At 36.3% G+C, this 21,412-nt stretch overlaps 1 protein-coding gene across 4 annotated transcripts in view; it reads left to right on the forward strand.

Annotated features, from left to right (window-relative positions):
- Positions 1 to 21,412, forward strand: part of CRY1 (cryptochrome circadian regulator 1) — a 122,610-nt gene that overhangs the window by 93,632 nt on the left and 7,566 nt on the right. The window contains exons 3-13 of one of the 4 annotated variants that reach the window (XM_073900346.1): positions 200 to 342; positions 5,558 to 5,742; positions 6,132 to 6,220; positions 6,801 to 6,941; positions 7,024 to 7,335; positions 8,723 to 8,874; positions 9,106 to 9,308; positions 9,413 to 9,508; positions 16,365 to 16,436; positions 16,516 to 16,615; positions 17,557 to 18,207. In XM_073900346.1, the coding sequence (XP_073756447.1) occupies positions 200 to 342; positions 5,558 to 5,742; positions 6,132 to 6,220; positions 6,801 to 6,941; positions 7,024 to 7,335; positions 8,723 to 8,874; positions 9,106 to 9,308; positions 9,413 to 9,508; positions 16,365 to 16,436; positions 16,516 to 16,615; positions 17,557 to 17,632 (1,569 nt within the window). In that variant the 3' untranslated portion in view covers positions 17,633 to 18,207. Of the gene's footprint in view, positions 1 to 199; positions 343 to 5,557; positions 5,743 to 6,131; positions 6,221 to 6,800; positions 6,942 to 7,023; positions 7,336 to 8,722; positions 8,875 to 9,105; positions 9,309 to 9,412; positions 9,509 to 16,364; positions 16,437 to 16,511; positions 16,616 to 17,556; positions 18,208 to 19,133; positions 21,397 to 21,412 lie in introns of those variants that run through there. The other 3 variants (XM_073900345.1, XM_025881324.2, XM_073900344.1) reach the window with 3 other exon arrangements.

A 21,412-nucleotide genomic window follows, 5' to 3' on the forward strand; every position in this document is an offset into this window, starting at 1 on the left:
AGTGAGTGTACATTTCTTAGTTACATAATTCTGAATTTATAAATTGTGTGGTTTCTTCCTTCATATTCGAAGTTTGATTTATGTATAATTGTTTCATATGTAGAGTTTGAGTTTTTCACTTTCTCCCAGAATGTATTGTTATAATAGAAAAATAATTATTAAAATTTGTGTACATTTTTGTTCCTTTTTCTTACTTTAGGAATGGAACATTACTAAACTTTCAATTGAGTATGATTCTGAGCCTTTTGGAAAGGAACGAGATGCAGCTATTAAGAAACTGGCTACTGAAGCTGGAGTAGAAGTAATTGTACGAATTTCACATACATTATATGACCTGGACAAGTAAGTTTTTTTTCTTTTATTTTTTATGGTAAAATACATATAATATTTGTTATCTCAACCATTTTTAAGTGTACAGTTCAGTAGTATTTTAAGTACATGGACAAGGGGTGCCTGGATGGCTCTGTTGGTTAAGTGTCTGACTCTTGATCTCAGCTCAGGTCTTGATCTCAGGGTCATGAGCCTAAACCCCACATTAGGCTCCACGCTGGGCATTTAAAAAAAAAAAAAAGTACATGGACAAGTAAGTTTTAACCTGTGGGAGTTTTTTAAAATGGAAGGAACAACATATACATAATAGAATTATGGGAGAATTAAATGAATATGTCAAACCCTTAGCATTTTATTTAACTGCTCTGATTTTTTAATTGACTCAATGACAGATGCCAAAATTACAGACGTAGTGAGTGCATAAGATAAAAATACTTAGAATTTCAGTTTCAAACTGTTAAGAGTATCACAAAATTTACCTCAGCCTGTGGTCTTGCCTCTCTGGGCTCTTAGCAATATTAATTTCATAGTTTATATGACACAAAACCATGAAATGCTGTGATATATTTAGTACGATTGCATGAAGTTTTTTTATTTCATGTGTGTTCATCTTGTCGATCTGGATTTTAAGTCCAATTGCCAATTACATGTAATACTCCTTTCTATAGCTGTAGTCCTCTGAACAGTGGCATAATATCTTATTTCTCAAAGTGTATTTCTTGAAATACCATTTCTTGGTGACGATTTGTCCAAAAAAAGATTCTGTGGTCAAGTTTAAATTTAGGAATTATTATATGCTTTGAGTTTTGAAGGTTCAGAAGATTCATTAACTTAGTAACTTTTGGCATACTATTGTCTTCACAAGTGCTGAACTTGAAATCTCATAATTTATGTACCTTTTAAATTATTTTGCTTTTATTTACTCATTTTATCTAGTTAAAGCTAATTCTATAAATTACATGACAAACTAGTTAATTTTATTTCACTTTTCCAAACGTATGAAAAAACTGTGGCTTGATTTCAGGCAGGCGTCTTACTTGCTATCAGAAGTCATATATCTCTTGAAAATAAACTTGCCTTCTAGTTTACCAGTTTTCTTAACTTTAGGAAGCTGATAGTAAGAAGGAAGTATATTTGTGGGGGGGGCAGGACTTTCCTTTTTTCCCTTCTAACTTCCTGGCTGGTCTAATAATTAAATTGACTTAAGACAGATTAACAGGAGAAAAATAAATTTAATTCATATGTCCAGGATATGAGACTGAAAGAAGTGAGCAAAGCAGGCAGGTTTTACACCTTGTAGACAAAAAAAAAAAAAGTAAGTTAGTGAAGAAATGCCGAGACAAATAAGTTTGGGTTTAGGGTAGCAAATGTATGAAGTTTATACAGCCTTCTCAGGCCTGAATTAACCTGTCTCAGGTGATAAGGATATCTTTTACTCTCCAGGTCCTGGGAAAGTACCCTTCACATAGAGAATTTATTTCTTGCTTTCAGGGAGACAGAGCAGGGTCAGAGTTCCTTCTTATACTGACTGTTTCTTAAGTAATTTTAATTGAAAGTAACCAATATGCCAAAGTGACATATTTTGGGGCAACCTGTCCCAAACCCCATCAGAAGCAAAATAGGATAAGAGCAGTTGCATACATCTAAGCGGGAAATTTAGTGTTATGTATATAATTGGATTGGTTAGTGGATTGAATGTGAATATTTACCATATATAATTCATCATATAAAAATGTAACATACAGAAAACATTTTTCTCAGGTCTTTATTTTGCTTAAGTTCTATAATTAGCAGTGTCTTCCCTAGTATCACTGCAGTATAACCACAGTCCACAAGTTTCATTATGACCCTATGTATAAACTCAAACTATTACACTGAAACAAAACTACTAATAGCAGAGAGGATAGTTTTTGTGGTGTTTACTTTCTGTACATACAATTTATATGTAATTATGTGTGGAATAATGAAAAATGTACTTTTTTTATTTTATTTTTTTCATCATGATAAAAGTGTACTCTTTAATCCCCATCACCTATTTACCCCATATCCCGCTTCACCTCCCCTCTGGTAACCATCAGTTTGTTCTCTGTAGTTAAGAGTCTGTTCCTTGATTTGTCTCTTCCCCCCACCCTGCCCGCTTGTTTGTTTTTTTCTTACGTTCCACATATGAAATCATTTGGTATTTGTCTTTCTCTGACTGATATATTCCACTTAGCATCACACTCTCTAGCTCTGTCCATGTTGTTGCAAATGGCAAGATTTCATTCTTTTTTATGACTGAATAATATTCCATTATATATATATATATATATATATATACACACACACACACACACACACACATACACACATACATACATACATACATACATACCACATCTTTATCCATTCATCTATCGATGGACACTTGGACTGCTTCCATAGTTTGGCTATTGTAAATAATGCTGCTATAAATGTAGGGGTGCATATATCCCTTTGAATTAGTGTTTTTGTATTTGGGGGGTAAATACCCAGTAGTGCAATTACTGGATCTTAGGGTAATTCTATTTCTAACTTTTTGGGGAACCTCCATACCGTTTTACACAGTGACTGCACTAATTTGCATTCCCACCAAGAGTGCAAGAAGATTCCCTTTTCTCCACATCCTCACCAACACTTGTTTCTTGTGTTTTTAATTTTATCCATTCTGACAGGTGTGGGGTGATACCTCATTGTAGTTTTGATTTACATTTCCCTGATGATGAGTGATACTGAGCACCTCTTCATGTGTCTGTTGGCCATCTGGATGTCTTCTTTGGAAAAATGTTCGTGTGTTCTGCCCATTTTTAACTGGATTATTTGTTTTTTGGGTGTTGAGTTTTATAAGTTCTTTATAGATTTTGGATACCAACCCTTTATCAGATAGGTCGTTTGCAAATATCTTCTCCCATTCAGTAGGTTGACTTAGTTTTGTTGATTGTTTCCTTTGCAGAAGCATTTTATTTTGATGTAGTCCCAGTAGCTTATTTTTGCTTTTATTTCCCTTGCCTGAGGAGACATATCTAGAAAAGTGTTGCTACAGCCGATGTCAAAGTAATTACTGCCTGTGCTCTCTTCAAGGATTGTTTCGGTTTCAGGTCTCACATTTAGGTCTTTAATCGGTTTTGAGTTTATTTTCGTGTATGGTGCAAGAAAGTGGTCCAGTTACATTCTTTTGCATGTAGCTGTCCATTCTTTTGCATGTTACATTTTTTTGCATGTAGCTGTCCAGTTTTCTTAACACCATTTATTTATATATTAATTTTAGTTGACCATATATGGTCAATTTGTGGGTTTATTTCTGGGCTCTCTATTCCATTGATCTGTGTGTCTGTTTTTATGCCAATACCACACTGTTTTCATCACTACAGCTTTGTAGTATAGTTTGAAATCAGGAAGTGTGATGCCTCTGGCTTTGTTCTTTCTCAAGATTGCTCTGGTTATTCAAGTCTTTTGTGGTTCCAAATAATTCTATATTTGTTCTAGTTCGCATTTGTTTTTGGTGCCGTGCTTCTTGGCAGCGGTCAGCTCCTGCTCCATCTTAGTCTCCAGGAATTCCTGCTTCTTACTTAGCATCTCCTCCGTGTCCCGCAGCCGCTGGATGTTATCCTGAAGGGTCGGGCCGCCCTTGCCGGCCTTGCCCCCTCCTGCCCTGAACAGTTTCCGGAACATCGACATGGTGGCTGTTTGCCGCGCTGGCCTGCGCCGCCCACTCCGGCTCGGCTCGGCTGGGCTCCAGCGCCCGCTCCGGGTCCCACCACTCCCTGCCGCTGCAGGCCTCTCCGCCGCCTCCGCCCCACAGCCTTAACACCATTTATTGAAGAGACTTTTTCCCATTGTATATTCATTCTTCCTTTGTTGATGATTAACTGACCATATGTAATTGTGGGTTTATTTCTGGGTTTTCTCTTCTATTCCACTGATCTGTGCGTCTCTTTTTATGCCAGTACCATACTGTTTTAATTACTACTATGTTGTAATATAACTTGAAATTTGGAATTGTGATACCTCCAGTTTTGTTTTTCTTTTTCAAGATTGCTTTGGCTATTCGAGGTCTTTTGTGGTTCCATACAAACTTTAGAATTGTTTGTTCTCGCTCTGTGAAAAATGCTGTTGATATTTTGATAGGGGTTGCATTAAATGTGTATATTGCTTTGAGTAGTGTAGACATTTTAACAATATCTTTTGTGTTAATTTTTTTAAGTTTGTTTATGTAATCTCTACACCCAACGTGGAACTCCCCCCAACATCAAGAATTGCACGCTCTTTTGACTGAGCCAGCCAGGTGGCCCATCAGTATTTGTTCTTTCAGCCCATGAGCATGGAGTGTCTTTCCATTTCTTTGTGTCATCTTGAATTTCTTTTGTCAGTTTTTATAGTTTTTGGAGTACAAGTCTTTCACCTCTTTGATTAAGTTTATAAAAAAAAGATTTTTTTTTTGATGCAATTGTAAATGAGATTCTTTTCTTAATTTCACTTCCAAATTCATTCTGTGAGGCCAGTATCAGCCTGATACCAAACTAGATAAAGACACCATAAAAAAAGAGAACTATAGGTCAATATCTCTCATGAATATAGATGCAAAAATCCTCACAAAATACTAGCAAACTGATTCGAACAGTACATTAAAAAGGAGGAGGGAAATTTAAAGTATGTCCATAAGATACATATGCTGACATATTTAACAAAGGCATGATGAGCACAACAGAAAGTAGCAAGTGATTATCACTATAGTATATAGAATCGTAATTAATAAGACTTGCTTTATTGCCCCTCAATATAATATTGGTCTGGTTAGGTTTTTACTGATGATTAAGAGATTCTTTGAGCTGCGTTGTAATATTTTTTTACCTTTTCATTTATGTTATTTTTATGTTATTACTTTTAGGCTGATTTAACCACTTGTTTTTTTCACTCATAGATACTAAATAATACCCTTTGTCTTAAAGGTTTTGTTACTTGCATGCTGTATATTTTTGACACATAGCAGATGTCTAGAAAATGAAGAGAATAATTTTTCAATTCATTAGGCATTTTAATAAGTTTCTTGGTCATAAGAGAAGCTTATATCCTCCTGGAAGTCAAGTAATTAATTTTTGTTTTCTGATTTTAAGCATTTTCAGAAGTTATCAATCAAAATATATTGTCATTTCTTCATACTAACTGCATTTTACTAACTTTTTTTTGCACTTTACTAACTTTGTAATAGGATCATAGAACTCAATGGTGGACAACCACCTCTTACTTATAAGAGATTCCAGACTCTCATCAGCAAAATGGAACCACTAGAGATACCAGTAGAGACGATTACTTCCGAAGTGATAGAAAAGTGCACAACTCCTCTTTCTGATGACCATGATGAGAAATATGGAGTCCCTTCATTAGAAGAATTAGGTAGGTATAAATGAAGCTTGAGAGTTAATAAATCACTCAGAAAATCTCACTTCTAATTTGATATGTAAAGTATTTTGCATTAAGAGGGAAAGAAAGGAGAAAAAATCTAAAAGAAACTCTTAAACTAAGAAGTGTTAAATCTGTGCATTATGTGTGCTATAAATGTGATCTGTTAATCACCTTAAGATGTTTGTCCTAAAGAATAGAGACCATACTATATCCTTATATGTGAAGACCTATCCAGGGCCCTCAGTTCATTTTTATGCTACTGTTAGAATTTTTCTGTGAAGTATTTTTTCCCAATTATTGTGGTTCAATAAAAATTATTTTAGTTACAGAAGAATATCTTTTTCTTTTTTCTGTTTTTGTTTTGTTTTGTTTTGTTTTAGGTTTTGATACAGATGGCTTGCCCTCTGCAGTATGGCCAGGCGGAGAAACTGAAGCACTTACACGTTTGGAAAGGCATTTGGAAAGAAAAGTATGATAATATAGGTCATGCTTGTATTTCCAAACTGGCATTTAAAAAATAATTTCACTCTTTTTTAAAAACTAAAAATAGTCTGTTGAAAAGAAGAATTGAGAGAAATAGTTAAAATAGCATAGACCTAAGTGTTTGAAAATTAACAACCATCGCCTCATTTAAATATGTTTTTCCTCCTCTGCTGACTATTTCTTCTTTAGCTACTACCAATACTATCTCTTCTGTTCTTTCTGTGTAAGCTGGTATCTGATGACCATAACTTTGAAGCTAAGATAAAGTTCTTCTGTTTCACCTTTACCTCAGTGTCAAGGAGATAGGTTGAAAGTGTCTCAGCTTGGTGTTAGGAATTTGAAGATAATTTATTTCACATGAGTATGTGCTACATGAGGATGGCTGAAACAAAAGAATGCTCACTTTTATTCTGTTGTGTTTATTAAAATGTGTTTGTGACTGGGATAATAAAATTTTATTCCCCAAGAATTATGTAACTTTTTTAAAAAAAAGTATGTCAGTTTTAAACACTCTTCTAAAATGGAAAAGGCAATTAGCCAGCATAATTCTCTCTGTGTGTTTTCAGGCTTGGGTAGCAAACTTTGAAAGACCTCGAATGAATGCAAATTCCCTGCTTGCTAGCCCTACTGGACTCAGCCCTTATCTCCGATTTGGTTGTTTGTCATGTCGACTATTTTACTTCAAGCTAACAGATCTCTACAAAAAGGTATTACCTAAAACTGAAGTTAATTTTTCAAAATACTTCTTTAAAAAATTGCTGGTAATACTTCTTTGCTTTTTAACCTTAGGTAAAGAAGAACAGTTCCCCTCCCCTTTCCCTTTATGGGCAACTGTTATGGCGTGAATTTTTCTATACAGCGGCAACAAATAATCCACGCTTTGATAAAATGGAAGGAAATCCCATCTGTGTTCAGATTCCTTGGGATAAGAATCCTGAGGCTTTAGCAAAATGGGCAGAAGGCCGGACAGGCTTTCCATGGATTGATGCCATCATGACACAGCTTCGTCAGGAGGGTTGGATTCACCATTTAGCCAGACATGCAGTGGCTTGCTTCCTGACCCGAGGTGACCTGTGGATTAGTTGGGAAGAAGGAATGAAGGTGAGTATTCTTCTAACTAATGTAGCAAGTCTTATTTTGAGCCTATACCTTATTAAAACAATTCCTAGAAGTTGTCTGTTACTTAGATTCATTTATAGTCTAATTTTTCTCAGCAGGTAAAGAATTTAATTCCCTAATACAGGCACACTCATTGAGAGCAGAATGGTATAATCAGACAGGAAAAATGGTGAAAACTGGTTTGATTATAACCTCAAGTCATTTCAGAGACTGAACCAGTCTAGCCATCGAGGGAACTATAAGGTTTAACACTCTGGACTCATTGGATTAACATGTTTATAGATGATCATTTCTGTTACAAAAAGATTTGCCCAAGAATTCTTAGAAATCGTGAATTTATATTATAAAATTTAAAATATATATCATTTTGCCTCACTATATTATAACTTTTTAATGATTATGTAAAGTGAAGCATACTACATTTTGTGACATCATCTTGTGGTTATATATAATAGGACTTGTTTTACCTTCCTGTCTATATCATATATTTCCCCTATCCAAGGACCATTTCTGATCCCTTTCTTTTTTTTTTTGCATCTCCTGTATTTCCTTGTACAAAGTTGTACATGAGGTGGATGTATAGTAAACACTTAATGAATTTATAAAAAGGCATTTTAAATCTTTCTCCCTTTTGGTCAAGGAATTCCAAATTTAAACTCTATAATGCTAGTGCTTTTTTTGTGTGTGCTTTTTCACTAGTGTATTTTTTGTTTTTTTGGATTTTTTCACGAGTACATTTTTAAAAGTCATTTTTTTTTTAAAGATTTTATTTATTTATTTATTTGAGAGAGAGAGAGAGAGACTGAGAGATGGAGAGCACGAGAGGGAAGAGGGTCAGAGGGAGAAGCAGACTCCCCGCTGAGCAGGGAGCCCGACGCGGGACTCGATCCCGGGACTCCAGGATCATGACCTGAGCCGAAGGCAGTCGCCCAACCAACTGAGCCACCCAGGCGCCCCTTAAAAGTCATTTTTATTTGGGTGCTCCCTATATGTAGGCCAGTATACCAGGCTTCTCAGTTTTTGTTAGTGATTTATTTGATAGCATCTTTCCTTTCTTGAAAGTATTTACTGCTTTTTTTCTTCCCTTTTTTAATTGAATCAGTGACTTGAGTCATTATTTTACCCTCCCCCCCCCAGTAACACAGTAAAGACTAGAAAGGTTAATTCACTTATATTACTGACCTTTTTCTTTCCCTGAAATAACTCATTACAGAACAGAACACTGACAGGGAGGCTAACTTGGAATGTTTAATTTTACAGTTCTGTGCTAGATTTTCTTTGCCTTGACTTTTGATCTACAGAGACCTGGAAAATGCTTGCTTTGAGAATTATATGTGTACAAACTAATTGGTTACTGTTACTTCTGAAGGTATTTGAAGAATTATTGCTTGATGCAGATTGGAGCATAAATGCTGGAAGTTGGATGTGGCTGTCTTGTAGTTCCTTTTTCCAACAGTTTTTTCACTGCTATTGCCCTGTTGGTTTTGGTAGGAGAACAGATCCCAATGGAGACTATATCAGGTAAATCAAGGGTGATTATTATTCAGTTTGGAATAACTAATCCAGGAAGAGCTTTTCATGTTTAAGCAACACTTAAGGTTTTCCCCACTCATGATGGGCAGCAGAGATGAGGAGATAGGTAAACAAATCATTAAATGGTATTGACTTGATTTTGGTCATTCATAGCTAATAGTTTGTTATAATTTGCTTGTAGTTCATTTTATTAATAATTTTTCTTCCTTCTCCCAAAAGGCGTTATTTGCCTGTACTAAGAGGTTTCCCTGCAAAATATATCTATGATCCCTGGAATGCACCAGAAGGTATCCAAAAGGTAGCCAAATGTTTGATAGGAGTTAATTATCCTAAACCAATGGTGAATCATGCTGAGGCAAGCCGTTTGAATATTGAGAGGATGAAGCAGATCTATCAGCAGCTTTCACGATATAGAGGACTAGGTATGTCATTAATTACGTTTGGTTTGTTTCTTTGGCAGGTGTTTATGTACCTATCCTTGAATTTGATCTTGATCATAATTTAATAGGAAATTTTTTCCCTTTAGGTCTTCTTGCATCAGTGCCTTCTAATCCTAATGGGAATGGAGGCCTCATGGGGTATTCTTCTGGAGAAAATATTCCAGGTTGTAGCAGCAGTGGAAGTAAGTGAAAAGGAAATTTTTGTACTTAGCCACATAAAGAGATTAATGATCAAATATATTTTTTATTAAATCTCACTATAATGTTTTTTCTGCATACATGTATACACACACACACACACACACACACACACACACACCCGTCATTCCATTAGTGACATTTTGGAGATGGAAAGCATCATTACATGTAGTAGAATTTAGCTCAAAGTAAAGATCTTGCAAACTGAATGAAGAGGGCAATTTTTTTTAATTAACATATAATGTATTATTTGTTTCAGGGGCACAGGTCTGTAATTCATCAGTCGTACACAATTCACAGTGCTCATCATAGTACATACCCTCCCCATTGTGCATCACCCAGCCACCCCATCCCTCCCAAACCCCTCCACTCCAGCAACCCTCAGTTTGTTTCCTGAGATTAAGAGTCTCTTATGGTTTGTCTCCCTCTCTGGTTTCATCTTGTTTCATTTTTCCCTTCCTTCCCCTATGATCCTCTGTCTTGTTTCTCAAATTCCTCATATCAGTGAGATCATATGATACTTGTCTTTCTCTGATTGACTTATTTCACTTAGCATAATACCCTCTAGTTCCATTCATGTCGTTGCAAATGGCAAGATTTCATTTTTTTTTTTGATGGCTGCATGATATTGAGGGCAATTTTAAGGGTAAGATGAAACTCAAATATCCCATTTTCTGAAGGCTCATTATTTTTTACTTTCTTTAGGTACATATCAGGTATAAGGTATTTAGTTAAGGTCAGTGGTCCTGTGAATATGGTCAAAAGATTTATCATACACATACATAGGGCCTTTATAGTCTTTTTGCACATGAGTTTTTCCTTCTAGTCTTGTTTGTAGTGATTTTCCATATGATATATACTTTGTTGCCACATATATTCTTAATGTATGATATTAATAATGTCAAGAAGCCAGTACTGGAAATTTGAATTATTGTATCAGTTTTTAAAGGTTCTAACCAAAATATCAGGAGGCTAATTAATTTGATTAAAAACAAGGCAGCATTTGAGGAATGCTTATTTTTTTCCAAAAAGTCACATGTTTAAAATTGATATTGAGAACAAAACCTTTAAAAAATTGAACTTTCTTATTCAGAAATACTCTGTATCCTTTTGAGAGCATATATTTTTTTTCTCCAACAATTAGATTAAGGAGAAAGGAACAGAGCACTCACATTTTGACTATCTACCTTATGCCCAGTACAAGGGGATTTTTGGCCACATTCTCACAATAATCTGGGGAGGTGGTGGTGGAAATAGGCCAAGAAAGGTTAGGTAACTTAATCAAGATCCCAATCCCACAGTTAGTAAGTAGTTGAGCTAAAATTCAGATCCAGGTCTGACTAGTTCAGAAGTTCTTATTGCCCCCCCACCCCGTAAATGTAATGCCATATATAGTGTTTAAAAGATAAAGCATTTTTTTACTGGAACGTGTCTCACTTAGCGGTCTGGTAGTAGGTCAGTGATGGCAGTATACTTCAGACGTGTTCTTCTCAGAGCTACATTTTGAAGTTCATCAGGATATCAATTCAATAGTTTTGTCAGATCTCTTGTTCAGTTCACAGCCTGCTTTCTCTGTCCATACATGAATTTGAGGGACAAAAGTTCTGTGAAGCACATAAATAACAGGCAGGTAACAGAAGGGTAGGAAGCAACAGGTTCCAGATACCCAACTAATGGATAGTGATGGTTCATACTGCTTCTTGGTCCACTCAAATCTGTATTCATTATTTGGAGTTATCTGCAAAAACTAACCATGGTAGCAAGTTAAATTGGAATAATTTTGCTTTACAAATATACATGATATTTTACGATATAATAGGATTAATAAATCTTGAAGTACTCTAATCATGTAAATAGTTGCCTGTAACACACTCTGTAGTTAGGTGCTGTGAGGCTTTCAAGTGTAAATGGGGGGAAGAGAAACACAAATGAAAAAAATTATAAATTGTAAGATGCTGCTTCCACATGCAATAAGAAAAGAAACAGTCATTGAGAGCTGAAGGAAAACTACAGAAGTTTTCTTGGAAGATGGTGGGATGGGGTAGCATTTGGGTAGGCAGATGAAGGAGAAAGCATTGTGGACCTGGAAATAGGAGTGATTGTGGAACAATCCTGAGGATTTGGACTATGCTATTAAGCATTTCTCTTCCCTCTAGTTTCTGTTCCATTTGAAAGGACTTGGATATTTCTGAAGCATATCCCTTTATACCCTCTACTTAACCCTGTTTGTAGACTTTTATTTTACAGTGTCTCACAAGGCATATCAAAGGGCAAGATTCTTTATAACTTGTATACAGATGACTTGAAGTATTTTGTTCTTTTTTTTTTTTTTTGAAGAGATTTTATTTTTATTTATTTGACAGAGAGAGAGACAGCCAGAGAGGGAACACAAGCAGGGGGAGCAGGAGAGGGAGAAGCAGGCTTCTCGCAGAGTGGGGAGCCGGATGCGGGGCCCGATCCCAGGAGCCTGGGATCATGACCCAAGCCAAAGGCAGACACTTAATGACTAAGCCACCCAGGCGCCCCAGTATTTTTGTTCTTATAATAAAACAAATCACAATCTCTTTACAATAGTAATATGTTTGTATTTATTTAATTTTTTTCTATTAAAAATACCCTTTCAACATTATTAGTCCTTAGGGAAATGCAAATCAAAACCACTAAGAGACTTCCCACTGAGGGTAACCAACTATCACTGATTACCTGGGATTGAGGGGTTTCCTGAGACATGAGACTTGCAGTGCTAACACTTGAAAAATCTCGGACAAACTTGGGTGAGTTTGTTACCCTGTACCCACTCGAGTATCTAAAAAATGACAGACAATAACAAGTGTTATGGAGGATGTGAAGAGACTGGAACCCTCATATGTTGTTGAGAGGTGGTCTGTAAAATGGTACAGCCACTTTGGGAAACAGATTGGCAGTTTCTTAAAAGCTAAACATAAATTTAGCATATAACCCAGAAATTCCATTCCTGAGTATCTATCCAAAAGAAATGAAAACATATATCTACACAAAGTCTTAAGAATCATAAGAATGTTGGGCGCCTGGGTGGCTCAGTTGGTTAGGCGACTACCTTCGGCTCAGGTCATGATCTTGGAGTCCTGGGATCGAGTCCCGCATCGGGCTCCCTGCTCAGCGGGGAGTCTGCTCCTCCCTCTGACCCTCTTCCCTCTCGTGCTTTCTCCCATTCTCTCTCTCTCAAGTAAATAAAAACAAAATCTTAAAAAAAAAAAAAAAAAAAGAATCATAAGAATGTTTATGATAGCTTTATTTATAATAGTCAAAATGTGGCACATCCATTCAATGGAATATTAATCCATAAGAAGGAATAAAGTGCTGGTACATGCTACAACATGGATAGACCTCAAAAATACTATGTGAGGTTAAAGAATCCAGACATAAAAGACCACATACTGCACAATTCCATTCATATGAACTATCTAGAAAAGGCATTTCTTTAAAATGAAGTAAGTTAATGGTTACCTTAGGTTTAGGGGTAGGAATGAGAATGAATGCAATGGGCATGAAAATGTTCTAAAACTGGATTGTGCAAATGATTACACACTCTGTAAATTTACTAAAATTTATTGAACTGTATACTCAAAACAGGTGAATTTTATGTTATGTAAATTACACCTCAAAACTGCTTAAAAAAAAAAACCAATTCACTATATACAGTTTAGGAAATTCAGAAAAATAGAAAAGAAGAAAAATAAAAATCACCCACAGTTCCATCCAGTAGAGATACTTACTATTAAATTTTGGTATGTTTCCTTTGAATATCTTTTCTATGCATTTTCCCCCCACAGTAGCTTAGAGTTAGAATTTTTTTAAAACATTTTATTTATTTGGGGCACCTGGGTGGCTGTGTCAGTTAAGTGTCTGCCTTTGGCTCAGATCATGATTCCAAGGTCCTGGGATCGAACCCCATTGGGCTTCCTGCTCTCTCTCTCCTCCCCACTCATGCTCTCTTCTCACTATCTCTTTCACTATCTCTGTCTCTCTCAAATAAATAAATAAAATCTTTATTTGAGAGAGAGAGAGAGAGCATGCACAAGCAGGGGGAGGGAGAAGCAGGCTCCCCACTGAGCAGGGAGCCCTATGTGGGGCTTCATCCCAGGACCCTGGGATCATGACCTGAGCCAAAGGCAGATGCTTGATGACTGAGCCACCCAGGTGCCCCAATTTACTGCATTTTTATGGGGAAGTTATAGGTAGTTGAGATATTCAAGAATTTAGGGACACAGGAAGATTCTAAGTGCCTGCTTATTATTTAACTCTCTAAAGAAATAAACTGCTATTTAAGGAAATTCTGAATGTATTTATTGAGCTTATTAATTTACCCCCTCATCTTTAAAAAAGTAATCATTCTCCTGATTTCTAATACTATAATTTTTTGCCCATTTTTGAACTTTATAGAATCCTGTAGTTTGTATTCTTTTTTGTATCTGGCTGCTTTCACTCAGTATTTTTTTTTTATGAGATTATTCTCATTTGTCTTAGAACTGGAAGAGGAATAAAATTGATGAAGTTGAGAAAATGAGGTGACTAGTCTGTGATTTAGCCTACCTCTGAATCTTCCAGTAAAATTGACTTTTCCTTCCTCAGTGTCCTCATTGTATGCTGTAACAACTTCCATCCCAGAGCCATTATAATAACACTTATTTGTACTTAGTGGTTTTATGTATCTGTCACCTTCTACTTGGACTGTGAGCCCCTTGAAGACAAGACCTCATGTCTTAGTAATATTTGTATCCCTAGTACCTAGTATAATCTCTAGCATAAAGGAGCACTCAACAAATGTATAAGGTACGACTAAATATGATAATTGAAAATGTATTTGTTGAAGTTTCCTTTTTTTTTTAAATTTATTTATTTTAGAGAGAATGTATATGTGAGCATGGGGAGGGACAGAGGGAGATGAAGGGAATCCCAAGCAGACTCCCTGCTGAGTGGGGAGCCTTATGCAGGGCTCGATCTCGAGATCATGACCCGAGCAGAAACCAAGAGTCCAATGCTCAACCGACAGAGCCACCCAAGTGCCCCTGTTGAAGTTTTCTTGATAGCAAAATATGTGTAACATAAAACTTAGCATTTAACCATTTTAAATGTACAATTCAGTGGAATTAAGTACATTCACATTGTTGTGTGAAGTTTTAAATAATCTTGTACAATAATGCAAGACAGCAATTATCACTATTGGGGGAAGCCCTGCTGATGGTAAAACCAGGAATAGCACCATTCAGTGGTGAATTTGCTATAGTCCAGAATCTGATCTTCAACAAGTCCAAGAACTGAGTGTTTTTTTTTTTAAATTAAGCAGATTTATTTATTTATTTATTTATTTTTAAAGATTTTATTTATTTATTTGAGAGAGAGAATGAGATAGAGCATGAGAGGGAAGAGGGTCAGAGGGAGAAGCAGACTCCCTGCTGAGCAGGGAGCCCGATGCGGGACTCGATCCCGGGACTCCAGGATCATGACCTGAGCCAAAGGCAGTTGCTTAACCAACTGAGCCACCCAGGCGCCCGAACTGAGTGTTTTTAGTATAATTAGAGGTGACCATCCTGTGACTGGCAGACTAGAAGTTTAAAACTCATGTGATTTAGGGGCACCTGGGTGGCTCAGTCAGTTAAGCATCCGATTCTTGATTTTGGCTCAGGTCATTATCTCAGGGTCATGAGATTGAGTGAGCCCTGCATCAGGCTCCACACTGGTTGTGGAGCCTGCTTAAGATTCTCTCTCTCCCTCTGCACTACCCCCTAAATGAATCAATCAATACACACACACATACACACACACAACCATGTAATTTAAAATATCAGGGGCGCCTGGGTGGCTCAGTCGGTTAAGTGGCTGCCTTCGGCTCAGGTCATGATCCCAGGGTCCTGGGATCGAGTCCTGCATCGGGCTCCCTGCTCAGTGGGGGAGCCTGCTTCTACCTCCGCCTGCCACTCTCCCTCCTTGTGCTCTCTCCCTCTCTTTCTCTCCCCGCTCTCTCTCTGACAAATAAATTTAATCTTTAAAAAATCTATGTTTCAACAGAGAACACTAGTTTATTATTTATGGTGGAGGTATCCCTTTCCAGGGATGGAAGTCCTCATCCCTGATCAGGACATTCACTTTCCCAATTTTGAGTACCTGAAAAGCTGAATTCTTTATCCAGAGGAACTTGATGAGCATGAAATTACAATAAAAAATAAGTAGATTGCCTTGTTCAGACCATGAGGTGACTTCTCTGTAGGGGCTAGAATGTTCATATTTGTCCATAATCTGGACACACTGACAAAAATGTTACTCTAGAACCTACTTTCTGTGCCAACCCATTCTCCTGTAACGTTGTTTCTTTTTAGAGGGGTTAATGTAATCGCTTAGGCTAGGTAACTGCCACCTTGTACTTCCTCCTCTTTGTGTGCTTTGAATTGTTTAATTCTCATCCGCAGACCCTCCTTCACTTCTCCCCAAGGACATACGTTTTGGACAGGCACTGAGGGAAGAACGTGGGCTAAAGGGACAGAAGGGGAAGGACGATATATAGCTCACTGTTGCTCTGTATTTTGCTTCCAGGGTCAAGGGTCTAATTGTTACTCAGTAAAGGAATGTTTTTTAGAAAATGATTATCAGTGATTTTGCCTTTGAACCAAAAGTCAACATTTCTATGACCTTAAGTTTAAATTTTCTTGATTTGGGCATGTGATTTTTGGTTCATATGAAGGATTGAGGTTTAGTCCTGAAAAGTATAAATGCCCTTAATACTGTTACTAAAAATTAGGTTTGTTGTCTTAATACATACGACTTGGGATTTAAGTAATTTTACTGTGTTTCAAATACTAACAGGTTGCTCTCAAGGGACTGGTATTTTACAGTATGCTCATGGGGACAGTCAGCAAACTCACCTATTAAAGCAAGGTAAGAACGAAGCATTTGAGCATACTGTTCTTTTTACCATTCCTATCTTAAACATACATTTATTTAAATATGTAGGAAGAAGCTCTATGGGCACTGGTCTCAGCAGTGGGAAACGTCCTAGCGCAGAAGAGGACACTCAGAGCATTGGTCCTAAGGTCCAGCGACAGAGCACTAATTAGGTAAATATTTTAGACCTTATTTCTTGCTTTAGTGTAGTGTGTGATCGACATAAATTAAGACAATTTCCAAAATGGAGCTAATCATTTTTTTTCAAACTAGAGAAACTGAGACTTAAATTTTTCAGTGATTGTTAAAAATCAGTTAATTCTTAGATAAGAGAAGTTCATCTCTACTGGACAAATTGCACTTAGTTTTATAGTCATCTTAATTGATGATCTTTAAATTTGAAAAAGTAATAATGTTGTGCTCAAGTTTTTTCTCAGAAAAAGACATCTTTTTCAATTCCTTACTATGTGACCATGAGTTTAAAACAATTAAAGTGACTTTTTATTTTAGTGGTATTAACATAATCTCTTTATGAACTTTTCCCCAAATCTTTGCCTCTTAAATGTTTATAAGTTTCTTTTATCTGTTGTGATACTTCTGAAATCTAAATTCTTTCCAGTTCAGGAATAGTTTAATTTTTTTTAATATTGGCCCTTTTTAAAGGTATCAAAAAGCCATGGCTATATTCAGTTGAACTGGATGTGGGATACTGTTTTATGATTTAAGTTTATATGAAAAGTATCTAAAACAGTACATTTACCAGTTTTAAAAGATGTTTCTTCAGTTATCTTAAACTGTTTGCATTTTTTAAATTACTGCTAATTATATTTATCATGTTGAGCATTGAGTAACGTATAGAATTGTTGAATCAGTATGATGTACATCTGAAACTTAATATAATATTGTCTGTCAGTTATACTTCAGTAATAATATATATATGAACAGCAATAATAAAAAGTAGAAGTTTAAAAAAATTGCTGTTTTTTTAGCACCAACCCTAATTAGACTGTACATTTGTTGACGATAAGATCAGTAAACACTCATCAAATTTTTATCTTTTAATTCCTTGCAGTCAAACTTTACCCAGTTTTTTTTTTTCCCCCTTACATCACAGAAAACATTCAGGAGGAATACTGTTGCAGCTGAAATTGGTGGGGAGTGCACTACTTTTTTCAGTTAAATTATTTTAAAAATGTTCTTCATTGATGGAAAGCAGTTACATTTTGAAATGCATTGTTTCTAATGACATTTCTATAGTTTTAAACTTTTTAATGAATTTCACATAGGACAAATGGTAATTTGTATATAAATAACTTGGTAAAAATTTTGCTTAATGTAAATATAAACAGTCACAATTAATATAGACCCATCAATATATTTTTGATAATTTTTCATGTATGGTAAAAGTTAAAGTGGCAAACTGATATTCTGATATAAAAATCAAAGTTTTGAGAGTCAATGTGGGAAAATAGGTTTTTAGACTTTCTTAAAAAGACTTTGTTAAAATTTTAGGGCAAAATTTTCTTGATACCATTGTTTGATCTAACTTTACATTCTTTGATAATAATGTTTTAGAAAATGTACGCAATCAAAATTGGTAGTTATAGCCTCTGTTAACATAGACAGTATATGTTTTAAATCTTCATGTATGCCTGTTTTGACCCAAATCTGTGGAAGTATCATGTGTTAAGTTCTCCTTGTCTCCCTTTGTTCATTTACAGCTAAGTGACCTTGTTATTAAAGTATACGCATATATGGAATCTTGTGTACTTGGTGGTGGTTGTTTTTTCTTTTTAAGTTTTTGTTTTAGTTAAGGGGGAGAGCATTGTTCTGTGAGATGTGATTACAAATCAGAGACAGAGTCTATAAACCACACGTAACCATTCTGGATGAAGGAACATCTCCCATTTATTTAGTAATATAGTATTTTTCAAAATTATTCCAAATAAGATTACTAACTTCCAGATGCTTTCTACTTTTTATAATACTTGTCTGCAAGAAGGATTTAAAACCAAAGAGGTTATTTCAGATAGTGGGGCTTATAACTATGAGTTAGTCACTACAGTTAATAATGTGGGCTCTGGAGCCAAAGGCCTGGCTCTGCCACTCATTTGAGATCTTGGGCAAATTATTAACCTTCTCTGCCTTCTTTTTTCTTATTTATGATATGGAGATAAGAGTAGTATCTGCTTTATACTACATATGAAATGCTCATAACAGTGCCTGGCATGTGGCAGGTTAGTCAATAAGTGTTAGCTGCAGGGCTGCCATGCTTTATAGCTCCCTGGATCGTGCAGTTGCATAGTCTGCCCAACTGTACTCTGCAGCTGTGGTTAGCTGTTGTTATTCTCATTACTGTTATTATCCCATTCCTGTCTCTCGTAGGCTAGTTTTTTCCTTTTGGAATTATAACCAGTGTTTTGTTTTTTTTTTTATTTTCCCAGTCTTAGTTGTGATAGATGTTCAGTGTGATAATTGTATTTAAAGGTAACCTAAGAATAATTTGAGTCTAAAATCCAAAAACAGTAACATATTTTTATATGATACCCATTTTAAAAAGCATCTTGAATAATGAATTAACACTGATTGATAAGTTCCATTACTGAGAAAAGAAAAAAAATGTTTTGTCTTCTTTCACCACTGTTAATAAGGAGTGATATTTTAATTGTTTTTCATGATGCTTGTATTTAGCAACCTACTCCTTGGACCTGATTGTACTGTACAGCATTGAGAAATTCATAGACCTGGGATTTGCCATCATCATCCAGGGGAATAAAAGATTCAGGGTTTTTTGGTTTTTTGTTTTTTTTGTTTTTAAGTAGGCTCCACGCCCAGTGTGGAGCCAAATGCGGGGCTTGTACTCCTGGGCCTGAGATCAAGACGTGAGCAGAGATCAAGACGGACACCTAACAGACTGAGCCATCCAGGCGCCCCTAAAAGATTCAGTTTTAATATGAATAAATATTTTAGTAAAAGTACATTGTTTCAGCATAGACACTGATACTTTACTTTTAAATGTAGGGGGATTTTGGCTTTTAGGGGTTTTTTTTGGAAAGCCTGTTCAGTTTGGTCTAAATTGTAACTAAAGAGAACCACTGAAAGGGAAAGACAGGTATTAGTGTATTCCAGGTGAGCAGATATTTGAATACAGTGTTTTCCCCTAACCAGAAGGGTTAGTGTTCTGAAAACCGTGCTGGTGGTTGAGGGATTTAAGACCTTATATTCATTCGGGAAATATATCTTGAAATCTTATTAACAAAACCTGTTCTGTTCTGCAACTTGGAAAAACTGAGTTGAGGAAACGAAACTTTTGAAAGAACACATACAAAGTTTTTATGCTTTTACATTCACTTGGAATAAATTAGTAAAATTGGGATATAAAAGACTAATAACAGTATATTTTTTTAAAGATTTTATTTATTTATTTGAGAGAGAGCACAAGCAGGGGGAGCAGCAGAGGGAGAGGGAGAAGCAGACTCCCCGCTGAGCAGAGAGCCCGACATGGGGCTTGATCCCAGGACCCTGAGATCATGACCTGAGCCGAAGGCAGAAGCTTAACCGACTGAGCCACCCAGGCGCCCTAGTATATTTTTAATACATCCCTTAAGTACTAGAAACTTCAGGATCTTCCCACAATTTCAAACATGTTTGTAATTTTCTTATAGGTAATATCCATAATACTGGCTTCTTTTTTCCATTTCTCCAAGTGCTTTTTTTCTGATTGCATTGCCCTAGAAGTTCACTAAATACTTGGAATGGAAAAATCTTTAGGTAGCATTTATTTAATACAGTTGGCATAGCTGACTTGGTCAGTTTCAAGTTTTGATTACAGTGCACATGATCATATGTATTACCATTTCTTATACAGCTATGTGGAGCCCTCGTACAAGCTAAGCTGCCAGCACCCTAGTGTACATGTGTACTCCCTTCCTCCTGACCAGTGATTGCAGCATGCAGTTCTAAGGTGCTTGAGTTTACGTTCCTTAACTGCCTTCCCTTCTCTGTATCCTACTCTGCAGTGAAACATTTTGGTTAATCCAGGTCCCAGATCCTTGAATTGCAGGAAAAAGTGTTCAATAAAGCCATGAATAATAGGATTTTTATATAAGGATCACTCAGAAGGAGAAGGGTTACTGGACAAGCATCCCTGACTTCATACACATGAGCTACTCATTTAATTCTAGAATGTCCCGGAAATCAGAGTTGATCTTGCGATAAAGAGCTAGGATTCTTGCTGCTACTCAGTGTAATTAAAGTGCAAATGTCAGTCCATCTCAAAAAGCCTATTGAGCACAAACTGAGTATTAAGGCTAGACTCCAGTTAGCATTTCCTGGGTTCCTATAATGTGCCAAATATTGTTCATAGGAAAATAAATCCATAAGTTTCCACAAGGGGTTCACAAAGTGAGAGGGCAGTCTGGAAGAATTACGGTGGTGTGTGTTCAGGCTGTTAGAACTGTGCAGAGTGTGCTGTGAAACCCATGAAGGGAGAGATCTCCAGCCTGGGAAAATCACAGCTTTCCGGACTCCCAACTCTATATAGGAGCATAGGACAACCAGGCAGGGTCGGGGCACCCTGTCTTTGGAAACATTTAACTCTAGTTGGGATTAATAATGTTATCGGTTGTTAATGTCTTTGTCCTTCACTGTCCTACATGTAAACTCCATCAGGACCGGGAATGTACTTTATTCCCCCTTGTCTTGTCCACTGCTGTCTTCTCATTGCTGTTTCACATGCTTGGAACTTAATAGGCATACCATAAGTATTTGTTGATTGATAGATAAATATAAGAATAAATGGGATAGACATTGGGACTGGCTTTAAGGAGAAATTAGTTTATGAGGTTGGCATCACTGAGAATGTAAATCACTGGGCAGTTTATCGGGAAAGGCAAGTATTTAGGCAAAAGTGGCAGGGGGAGGCTTTTAAAGACATATCAAGACACAGTCGCTCACTACTGGGGGCGGGT

The sequence above is a fragment of the Callorhinus ursinus genome, unplaced genomic scaffold, assembly GCF_003265705.2.
Source record: "Callorhinus ursinus isolate GAN/ISIS: 27379988/994484 unplaced genomic scaffold, GSC_fseal_2.0 scaffold14, whole genome shotgun sequence".
Lineage (NCBI taxonomy): Eukaryota > Metazoa > Chordata > Mammalia > Carnivora > Otariidae > Callorhinus > Callorhinus ursinus.